The sequence below is a fragment of the Ctenocephalides felis genome, unplaced genomic scaffold, assembly GCF_003426905.1.
Source record: "Ctenocephalides felis isolate EL2017-DRISC unplaced genomic scaffold, ASM342690v1 CF-g0.4_SCAFFOLD_01886, whole genome shotgun sequence".
Classification (NCBI taxonomy): Eukaryota; Metazoa; Arthropoda; class Insecta; order Siphonaptera; family Pulicidae; genus Ctenocephalides; species Ctenocephalides felis.
The window spans coordinates 174,967,681-174,980,380 of record NW_020538040.1 but is presented as its reverse complement, the minus strand read 5'-3'; the positions used below and the strand labels follow the sequence as shown (position 1 = coordinate 174,980,380).

The following is a 12,700-nucleotide window of genomic DNA, read 5'->3' as shown; positions in this document are numbered from 1 at the left end:
TTTTGATAGTATTTAGTACCATTTTGTATAAAAACTACTACGTAACATAGTCTTGCCATAACATTGGTCTATTTCACGACAGAATCGGCCTATAAGTTTTCAGTGTTCATACGTTCTTAAAAATACAAGCTCGAAATACTTTCAGAAATGATTTTTAGTGATTATTCAATACGATTTTAACGAGTGTCCAACTTAGAACATACTTTAGTTTTATAGTTCCTAAAAGGGACCTCCCATATATTCTAGACTAGTGAAATGTAAGAAAATGAAACAAACAATTTTTTAGACAAAAAACTAGACTGATTATTCAAAAAATTAAAATCACAAATAGTATCTGATAAACAATTAAATTTTCCCTCGGTCCACGGACATCGATCCTGTACTTCCGAAACAATGTATCATATATTCTAAACTAATAGACTACAGTACAGGCATCGAATTCCTATGATTCTTACCATGGGTCTAATCACATTCGGCGTTCTAGAAAGTTATCGTTTCGGCTTTATCATATATACGTACCACTGGTGGTCGGCTCCAGTGCCGCGGGGGTTGATATTACAGAGGGGCGTATCAGGAAGCAATATTCGGCAACGGGGTGAGGGTAATTATATTCGGATTTCAGAGGGTTTCGCGCTGTATATCTCCCGCGAATAGTTTTGTCGTGTTAGTCTCGGTTGGTCGGACGACGGACTTGATTCTATCGCAATGATTCCGGATTCTGGCAAACCGGGATGCAGACCCTCAATAGCGCCAATCTTCAATACATGCAGGCGAGGCGACTCGTATACGATTATAATCCTATAACTGTAATATGACAGCACAGACTTTGAAATTTGAGTCTGCACTTTGCGAGTTCGGAGTTGAACTATAATAAAGGAGATAATAATCTATACTCAAAGCGTTAGGTAATAGAAGTATGGAGTTTATAAAATAACACAACTAAAATACTAAAAATTGAAATACCCAGTATTCTGCTTTTACGTAATTGTGATTTAGACCTAGGAAAAATTGCATCCTGTTTTATACGACTTAGATAGATGGAAATATGTTTCATAGTAAAAAAGCCCTCTACCGGCATTATTGCTTCCAATTAAAAATCATTTAGATTTATATCATATAAGATGACAAAATAATAAAAATAAAAATTATATATATATATATATATATATATATATAAATGAGTGGCTCATATAACAAAATAATAGAAATATTAGTATACCAGTAAGTTTTTTTCAAAAAAAAAGAGTATTAAGAAAAAACAGTATTAATTGCCTGTATAATTGATGATACACACGATTTTATGAATAAAAATTGGTTTTTATTAACTTCTTTTCAGACGAAGAACAAATTTTGCAATTAAAAGTTATGTTTTTTTAGAGTTTGCCATGTAAAACAAAAACGTTTTATACCCTGGATGTTATGGGATTACGATTTGGTGACAAATTGATTATATTGGGTAAATTTTAAGAAATTTGGAAGAAGGTTAGTTTTAGAAAAATTCTTATAACAAAATGTATCAAATAGAGATATGCCAACCATTGTGTTGCTTGCTAAACAGCCATGTAGCTCATAGGACTCTCAAATCCTGATTGCTTTTTCATTAAAAATACGATTTTATTGTTATTTTTGAAGAAGAATATCTTTGTTTCTTATAAAAAACTAGTTAAAATTTTCTCATGGATTTTATAAATTATGATCTCTTTATAATATTTTTAAAATGAATTTGAGATTAAATAAAAACGTACCTAAGTTAAATTATTAGAATATTTATTTTAATTAAATGTAAGGTAGCAAGCTTGTTAAATAATTGAACTAAAATACTGCAAATTATGAATTGTTCAGTTTTGACATGACTAAATTAGGTTTAAAAAGAATTTCATTTAGCACTATTTCATTGTTTTTTCATTTTTAAGGAAATTTATTATTTTGGTTAAGAAATTCTCATTTATTCTATGAACTACGATGTCTCTTAAATATTTTTAAAAGAAATTGTGGGTATTTGAAAACAAATAAAAATAAATGAATTAAAATTTATTTTAATTTAAAGCTGTAAACATATACAATCATAAAACAAAAATTCTATAACAAATAACAGCTTTTATTTATGTTTTTCATTAGTTTGATTTAGATAAAAATAAAATGAATTTGGTTTTACATTTTAAAAGAATAACTATTTTTTATAAATATCGATCTCATAAAAATTTTGTTACAAATTTCTTATTTATTCTAATAAACATCGATTTTGTTATAATATTTGAAAAATAAAATAGTATGTGTTTTTGTTTTAATAGAAGTTGTTTTTTACATACCTATGTAAAAGCTTACGTTATTAATAAAAATGTTTAAAATATACAATTCATTTATCCAATTGAGATAAATGATGTAATACAATGCAGAAAAAAATGAACTAATAAAATAAAAAACAAAAAACTAATAAAAAAATTTTTAAATAAAATAATAAAATAGAATAAACCACGAATTACCAAAAATCAAGAAGAATACGAAAATATCAATAAATTTTCCAAAAACCGGTCTATTTCATATACAAAATAATGAAATAATTATTTAAAATGCTATATCAAATTGATTTTTATGAAAGCACAACTTAAGTCAATTTGAAAACAAATGAATATACAATCGATCCAAAATTTTAAAATTTTTAATATACTTTAAAAATAATTATTATAATATTGATGATTCATATAAATATTGCTAGTCCTTCTACAACTCGACATGACGCAAAATTTTGATAAAACAAAAATTCCTATCACCAGCTTATCGAGGGTTGGTGAGGGCAGCGTTTTCAATCGTAGGGGAAAACCCCAAATCCTCGATGCGTTTGTATTTTTTCGAATAATAATGATTCATTATTTATAATGCATTTTACTTCTATTCATAGTGTAATCTGATAAGGCATGTTTATTTTAGCTAATCTCGTATTACGTTCGATGATAAGAGCAGCCAAAAGAGCATCTAAATGCCACATGTGTGCGTATGGGATGCTGTAGTAGCACTTCAGTTGTATAGAATGGATCGTGGTGGCATTCTGTCGGGGTCGCGGGGTAAATGTTCGATTTTTAATACAAAAGGCTTCTGGATGCTATAAAATGAGATTGTATGTAAATTTCGAAGTTGACGAAATGTAGGACTAACACCAATATAGATTGCCAAAATCTAAAACTTTCTCAAAAAAATTTTTTTTGAAATGGTTTTGGTTTCTGATTCGTGTTTATGATAGCAGTCAGTTAGTGCAGATCTGTTAATGATAGGAATTATGAGAATTTTTTTAATTGATATGGAATTTGCAAATACTAGAGTAATATTCATTTATCTACATTTATTCTTTATTATTTATTTAACTAAGAAATATAAAAGTTAGCTATTTTAGTAAAAACTTCATATGAGCAAGAATGTTTAATACAATAATAATTACTGTAAAACGAGATCTCCAAATGTCTTTTGTCGCTTTATAATTTATAATTTATTTGTAATTATTTACCCTTTTTTCTATTTTTTATACCTGATAAAAAAAACTATTTGAATGATGATAAATATGTAGTGCTAGCTGTAAGTGGCAATTTGCAAAAAAAACGGATTATTTATATATTATTTGATCATTGACTTAATCCATAAGAATTGAGATTTAGCAACTTGTGATAATAAAATTTTGAAATTTGGAAGCAATTTACAGTTTCTAACAAATTAAACCACTTATTGTAGACCTGTAACATATTAAGAAGTTTTTTAATATCATGACAACTCTTATCATACAGGGGTTTATTTTATATTATGAACAAAAAAAAATACCAATTACAAGAAAATGGTTTGGCCGATCATTGCTAAAAAATTGAACAGCACGACTCTTAATTGATATTTTTCGAAGGATTCTTAAAATTCTCTAAAATCGGTCTAAAATTTTAATTCAGGGCCAATTCTCGAATAAAACATAAATGTTATGGTAATGCTATGTTATGAGTCCTATAATCGTATGAGTTGGTAATCACGAACTGTTTAAAAGCCATGTATCAGGAAAATTGCTGGATTTCCCGTATCGAAATCTAAATTTTTTGAAAACTTTGAAAAAGAAAAGATTTTTGAGAATTTTTGAAAAAATTCGACATTTTGAATTTTTCTGAAAATTTTGAACTTCTTTTCAAAGCAATCGTGTTACGTATAAATTTAAACAAAATTTATACTTGTCATTAAAATCTGTATAAAATATCTAATGATAATTTTTGACCGACAAATGGCATTTTTTAGTTTTTTTTACTCGATCTCTGAAACGGTTAGACCTGCCTTTGCCAAAAACTACTCAGCACGTCTACTTATCAATGCAAATCGAATATTTTTTAAATTATTCAAATCCGGTTGATCCGAGTTCTCGAAATCGTCGGCGAACATTTGTATTCTTTTACACACACACACACATTCAATTTTTCTAAGGTAAGCCAAAATGTTCAGAAACTTTTGAAACGTAAAGATACATAAAAAAAATCATTTTCGATTTTTCTGCGATTACTATAACTTACGCTACGGGAAGTTAAAAATTATTGATATAAGCAAAATTTTAAGACAAAAATAGAAATTGTTGTTTCAAAAACTATTTCCCAATGGCACATTATTTTATCTTTATGTACCTTTAAAGTAAATGCGCAAATTAAGCTAATTAGGTTAAAACAATGTTTGAAACGTTGTATAGAAAACATGAAACATCTTAATTTAAATGCTATCAAATGACTATTAACGTGTAGCATGCGACATTAGATAGGTAGAAAGGTAGGAAGGAAGGAAGGAAGGCAGGCAGTGGTGGAGTCCATCACGCAGTTTAATTCATTACCACTATAGTTGCGCTTTCAGTTCGGTTTGTGTGTATCCTATCCTGGATGCGTGACCATCGGCAATCCGGCGGTACCGAACTGGTAAATTCTCGCAACCATATTATGACCGTTTTCCCTAATTACATTTTACGATATTACGGCCGACCAGCCAAGCGTTTGTCAATTATGTTCAATTAGTGTTGCCATAGTGGCCCCGGAACGTATTCGTGAGTACGTAAACGCGCGTGCATGCGAAAGCATATTATACACATCCATCGCATCGAGTACTAACATTGCGGGTTACACGAATCTCGCTAATACGCGAGATATAGCCAAAATCTGCGTGTTTATGTTTACACTAGTGACCAAAATTTACTGGCAATTCGTCCAGGCTGCACGTGCTGTCACTTTCGTTATTCATAGATATAACATACAACGACCAATAACGACAAAACTTATTGAGTAGACTTGGTTAAAAATGAATTTTTATGCTACCAACTCCATAACAGTTAAAGAAAAAAATTATTCTCTCATATTCTAACTGCAATCAGAACTTTACATCATATAAGTTGTTGGGCTGAAACATCTCCCTACTTCGTCTTGTTAGCTGGTAACCCAATGGTTAATCCATCTATATTTGCTGGTTTTACTATTAGAATTAATATAATTTGGCTGGACTTTTTATTGGTGCAGCAATGCCAGACAAGGGCTATTTTCATTTCGAAACATATTGCTATCTATATTTCGAAGTGAAAGCAGTTGTCCATACTGCTTGACAACAGGCAGCTCGAACCAAATCTTGAACCCGAGACCTCTGAATCAAGTCCCATCACTCTTAACCATTTTTCTATAGGCGAGCCCTTACAGAAAAAATAAAAAAAATCTATAAACCACAAATAAAATGTTGATATTTATAGCAAAAATTTTGCAGATAAATTATATGATACAACTTCCAAATATAGACTTAAAAGAATCAAACTTATTCAGTACAATAAATTTAATGGCGTTAAGAAGGTATTCTGGTCTAGAATTTTTAAGACAATGATTTCGTGATTTTGGATATTTTCAAAGATTAACTATTTAAAAGTATAAGAACAAAACAATTTTATATAATTAAAATTATTCTCGGAGATATAGCTAGAGATAGCAAAACAATCTCATTTTGTTTCCTTACTCGTTTTTCAATACGAGTTCTTAACTTCTTTATGGACTTCTCTTTAGTGTGAACTACGCTCATCTTCAAATTTCGATTTTTACTAATTTTTAAAAAATTAGAGAATATCAATAAAAAAAAGTAAAAGTATTTTTTAACAGTCGCTATTTTGTGAAAAAACTTTTCCTTAACTTGTCCGTAGTTCATACAGTTGCAACATTAACATATACATTTTTTTCTTCAGATTGTTGGCCAAATTTTTTTGGCCCCCCACTTTATCACCTACTACTATTAAAACATTTTGACCATTTTTAATTTTTAGTTTTTTATATATTTTCAAAACATTAAATAATTAATTGTAACAAAAATGTTTGCCTTACAAAATTCGTATAAAATTGATGCATAAATTCATTCATTTTTGCCAAGCTTTGTACAAATGCATTGTATGATTTTATTCTAGTACCATTAATTAGACAGAACTAGTTCTTTAAATTAACAAAAAAATCGATTGTTTTCAAAAATTTAAACTAATATTTTGATATTTCTTTAGATATTTAATCAAGTATCTAATTATTATATAGAAATAATGATTGTGAAAATAAATGTAAGCGATATATTAGACAATTGCTATTTCTAACCAACCTATTATATTTTAGGGAATATGATGAAACAACCCGCCAACCATTCCCAAATATAAAACAATGCTTCACAATAAAATCTTATTGCATGTCAAATATGATTCTTAAATAAAACAAAACAATTCTATTCAAACTTTGATTCTGCTTAAAAATTCTTAACGTAATTAAAATAATTTATTTCGCACGGTAAATAGAAGTGAGGTCGTTTATATGAAATAATAAAAACTTTTTGCCTTTGATACTGCATTATTTGTTTGCCACGGGCAAGATTTCTTATTATCTGATATACAGTATAATAAAAGTAATATGAATAGCAAACACAGTAGGTTTAAAACTTTGTATAAAGGAAGCCATAGCATAGAAAGAGGTTACGTTTAAGAAGTTGAGCTACTAATTATAACGACTTTTTAAACATACACCAACTATGGACTGCCTTACGAAGTGGCATATGAATAAATTAATTCTCTTCGCGAAATTTTTCCTTCGCTTTCTGAGAGGATTTTAAATTATAATTACATTTTCGCAAGTTTTCAACGGTGGTTAAGCATAATGCGAGAGAGATTATTACAGATTTTATATAATTAATTACACTTTAAATGCTGATGGCTAACCAGTTTTATTTGTGTTTTATAAGGCGTCGAGTAAATTCAACACGGTTTTAATTATCAATTTGCGTAAGAGAAAATTATCTTTCGTGAAACTGACAACTGGGATTATTTTATAATCCATTCAATGTGCATCAATTTTCACATTGAAATTTTTTATTGAGGTCCCGGTATAACAAATACAGCTTCACGCATATTAAGGATTTGAAAAACTCAAATGTACAATTGCGTTGCGGTTACGGAATCCAATACCGGTGTACCGACTAAATTCTCAGTGTTGTTAATACCGGTATTTAGTTAAAAAATACCGGAATTTTCGGTATTGAAAAATTAGTTCTAGTTGATGCAGTTTCTTGGAACTATTCAAACTTGCATGCATTATGCTACTGAATTATACTGAATACTGTCAAAATGTCATCTATTTGCTGTGCCTTCAGGCGTTTTACACATAAGCTGTAATGTTACTCGTATGTTATGAAGCTGAGTCAGAAAGACCCTGTTATCTAAGATAGTTTTTTGACTCTGTGCGGTTTCTGGGTTAGGTTTTCTATCTGACAACCTGAGAAATACGCCTGACTGCACAGGAACCATATGGCTTTTGTCAATATTTAGAACGATTTTGTATCGTATCACAATGGATAGAAATCAAACTAATAAATAATGTTTGTTTGCTATTATGTAAAAATGAAACAGTTTTTTGAAGTGACGTTGGCGCCGAAATATTCCATACCATAAATATTTAGAATCAACAAAATAAAGCTTACCTTACCTCAGGGTAATTTTCATTTTTGTTCTAACTTTAAACGTATTAATCATAATAATTACTAAATCTCGCTTTTGTTATTAAAAACATATTGTAATTTAATCTTAAAATCTAAAAAAATCTCAGGAATTATAAAATATAATTGATTAGGTTTATTTTTATATTTATACAAGTAAAGGCCTGTTCACACGAGACTTGTTTCGTTGTTTTTTGTGGTTGGATCATAGAGCTATGAATAAAGCCCGAATCACACAACATTTGTTTTCTGGGCGTGCTATATAGCATACTTGATTTTTAAGTGTGATTTGTTTTAGCTTACTAGATTATTAAATATTATAAATCAAATGACCAAATGCTGCCCCGCTATTGGTTCGAACGAACAAATTCATCGACAAAAATAGCTCACGTTCGAACTTTTCTATTGCGACATTTTGCTGATTTGACAACCAGCATGCTAGCTAGCAGACCAAAAATGCAACGAAACAAGCGTCGTGTGATTAGGGCTTTATCGAACGAATAGAGAAGCAGTATTTTAACATGTGATTTATAATATTTGATATTTGATAATCTAGCAAGCCAAAACAAATTTCACTCCAAAATCTAGCAAGCCAAAACAAATCGCAATTAAAAAATCAAGTAAGCTAAAACAAATGACATTTAAAAATCAAGCATGCTATGTTGCCAGACTAGAAAACAAATATCGTGCGATTCGGGCTTTATTCATAGGTCTAATAAGATCCATCCACAAAAATATCGCACGTTCTAATATCAAAATCTCACTTGCTGGAAACAAATAGAGATCGATACGTCGTCATTTTGACTACTTAAAAACCAGCATGGTAAGCCAACGGGCTAAAAAAGCAACAAAACAAGCGTCGTGTGAACAGGCCTAAACTTTCAATTTTGTTTATCCATTTTTATTTGTAAATAAAAAAAGTCAAAACAATTACTAAATATCATAAGTGTGACAGATTGTTATTAAAAAAAATAAAAAAACAGAAAATTTTGAATAGAATTAATACCGGTATTTTATTACCGGTTTTAGAAGCAAAAATACCGAAACGCCGGTATTAATATCAAATTTTTTTATTAGCCATTGCATTCTCTAATTGCGGCGTTCAGGGCAATTGAAATATTTCACGCCAATTAAATAAAATGTTACAAAAAACAAAATGACACGAATAAAACTAGTTTTTATACCAAGGGGTAACAAAAATTATGCTCACGCTGAAGATCTAATTGCTAATTACGGCACGCGCGCGTACGCTGGGTGCGAAGCTCGATAGAGCACGTGCGAGCAGTTCAAATCAACAGATATGCCGACGATTGGAATAATTTAGACCCTTACCCTCGGCGAACGAATGCACTATCGCTTTATCAAAATAAAAAAAAATGTATAGAGCCAGCTACTCGCGAATTATTCATTTTTGATGCCACAGTACGTCATCGTATGACCAATATCTCACATGGGCCGCAACATTTGCCACAGTGTCGAATGTCAATAAATTTCGAACATGATGTATTTGGCTGGATGGTATCATGAAGAATTTAAGGAGGTTTCAAGTTCGCCTGTATAATAAGAATAAAAAATGAAGGAATAGAATTTTACATTTACTAATGTAAAACTTAGAGGCCAATTTACGCCAAGGGGTATAACTGGTCTATTAATTGTATGAATTTGCAGTCACAAACTGTCAATTTTTTTGCAACCGAGCGATTTAGGGAGTGGTGTGGCAACACAAGTTGACAATGAGTGGAGTTTGATCGGCAGTAGAAACACAAAGTAAAATACGTGCCATGACATTGTAGAATTTGTAAGACGATCAGAGATTTCAATACATAATTTTATACTTTTAAGACGTTTTAATTTTTGATAAATTACTTTTTTATGTGCAAAATGCTCGATCAAATAGCAAAGACATAGTTTTTTGACAGTTTGTGACTACCAACTCATACGATTATAGACCCGTAACATAACACTTATCTTGTCCAAGAATTGGCTCCTGAATTAAATCAATTTTATTACTTCTAGTAGATACGCCGTCAAGTGTATCTACTAAATTTTAATCAATATTGTATTTCTCATGTATCTTGGTAGCTTATTGTTTTTGCATAAACAGATCGCAGAAAAAAGTTAAAAAAAAAATAATTTTATAACATATTCAAAAAAAAATTGACAACTTATATTTACTCTCTCCTATGGAAATTGCTTCACCACATTAATAACAATAAAAACATACATTAATTACATAAATCTAAATTAAAACAATGATTAAATCAAAAAGCAAAAAAAATGAAAGGGGTTAGAGATACCAATTTGATAACATCCTAAGCATAAATTGCTCGAGGAATAAATTTTGTAATATACATAATTTTGTTATTACCATAGCGTTAGGGGACAGCATAAAGATAATTACTATAGATCATACTGATAACGTAAACATTAAAATATATCTATTTAAATATATCATTTTATAAATATTTCTATTACAGGCCATCATGTATGAAGGACAGGACAAAAATCCAGAAATGTGCAGAGTCTTGCTAACGCACGAAGTCATGTGCAGGTAATAAAGGATACAAAAAGTAAAATAATTTTTGACTTGTTTTGTTTTATGAATTAAATAAAATGTGGTTTTATTTGCAGTCGGTGCTGTGATAAAAAAAGTTGTGGAAACCGGAATGAAACTCCGTCAGATCCAGTCATCATCGACAGGTAGGAATTTGCAAACTATCTATTTAGACTAAAGTCCAAAAACTTGTGAGACGCATTAGGTTTGGTTAACTTCTCTATAACTGCAATATGAGTTACTTATCGAGTTTATTTTATTTTATTTTTTCGACAAATTGTGAATTTGATTCCGAGAATCCCTCTCTCATATGCACCCTATTCTCGCGGAGTTCATGTTGGCATATGATATACGGCGTACCACGATATCTACGACGTCATTATCGGATCCGATTGTATATAAAACCGGACGGATATTACCGATTTCTTGCGGCTAACACCCCCATACCCACATGTGCACATATAAACGGACGCAGACGCGCGAATTCTAACAACTTATTTGATAGAGGATGATAGCGATGGTAGAGTTCATATTGAAAAACAATTTTAGTTAACAGTACATTGCACATTGTATTGGATTTCATAAATTCGAATTCTCCAAAAATTTAAAGACTTCTTGAAGAAAATTCTCCAGAAATGGAACCAAAAACGCGTCTTAAGCGAGAAAAGACATGATACAAAATAGAGACATGTTTCAAAGTGCAGGAACGGGCGTGAGTGGTAGTATTATGCGAGATATCGTTATTAGCGTAATCGTCTTAACGGGTGGTTCTACTGTATTTAGATATGTATTAAATTCATAAGTTTCAGAAAAAAAGCATTAAATTTAGTGCTGAAATTCATGATTTTTTTCATATTCGTACTCGTGACAAAATCACCCGTTAAGAAAAATGTGTAATGAGTATAAAAAATGTAGTAATGTAATGAAAACATTCATTACTTGAATAACTTGTGTTTGCCACAAAATCGAAAATGAATATTTTTATATATCTTTACGTTTCAAATGTTTCCGAACATTTTGGCATACCTTAGAAATATTTTTATGTATGTATGCATGTGTGTGTATATATATGTGTGTGTGTGCGGATACAATTTTTATTTTTTTCTGGACGTTCCGAGTTATTCAAAATAGTTTGACATCAAAATTGGCAAATGTGTGTATGTGTGTATGTGAGCCCAAATTTCAACTTTCGTCGAATTTTTTAAAGCCATTTAATAGAACTCGGTAAGGACTCCATCTGATAAGTTTTTTTTGCACGCTGTGTTAATTCTTCTTAATAAATATGACGCTCTGTTTTTTCTTTTTCAAATTTGCAAAGAATATTCAAATAGTTTGAACAAGAGTCAAATATATTAAAATTTCCTCCAACTTAATAAAATAGAATTCAAATCATACGGATTATTTAAATAAATCTTCTCTACTTTAAATTTGGGTTTTCACTTTAACCACTCGTCGTTTTACCATTTGTTTTCCATGCTATACAAATTTTAGAATAAATCTTTATTTCCTTAATTTTCGGTTTTCTTTCTCAAATTTGTAGAAAAATATTTTAAGAGTTCGAACAAGAGCCAAATAGATAAAAAGCTCTTTCAACTTAATAAAATAAGACTCAAACGATGCGACTTTAAATCCAAGATTATTTAAATAAATCTCTACCTTAATTTTGGGTTTTTACTTCAACCACTCATTTTTCAATTTGTTTTGCATGTTATACTAATTCTTGACTGAATCTTTATTTCCTTAATTTTGAGATTTTACTTAGCCACTCAACTTTTGTCAATTTCATTAACTAGATAGTTGTGAATTTTTCGTAATTAATGACGATTATTTAGATTTTTAAAATATTAAGCTAATGTAAAAAAGCCAAATTAACAAAAATCATGGAACAAAATAGTATGAGACTCAATCTATGTTTTTAACTCCATTATAATCTCTCAAAATCGAAACTCGAAAAACAACATACTTCCAGTTAGCTCTTAGTCCAGTCATTTGGTGCAAAAAAAGGCTGTTGCCGGTACAGTACTCCGGGAATTCTGAAAATTGGTAATCTCATAGATTTCGAGGTGCTCTTTACGAAAATCAACTTTGCCACCTCAAATTTGAACGGCAAGTTGCCGCCATATTGGAAAAATGGCGTCAAAGAACAGCTTTTTT

General features: G+C 30.1%; 1 protein-coding gene across 1 annotated transcript in view; it reads left to right on the top strand.

Moving 5' to 3' along the window:
- Positions 1-12,700, top strand: part of LOC113376289 (transcription factor collier) — a 107,020-nt gene that overhangs the window by 26,440 nt on the left and 67,880 nt on the right. Inside the window, exons 6-7 of the mRNA XM_026616194.1 lie at positions 10,470-10,543; positions 10,624-10,692. Coding sequence (XP_026471979.1) covers positions 10,470-10,543; positions 10,624-10,692 — 143 coding nt within the window. The remainder of the gene's footprint in view (positions 1-10,469; positions 10,544-10,623; positions 10,693-12,700) is intronic.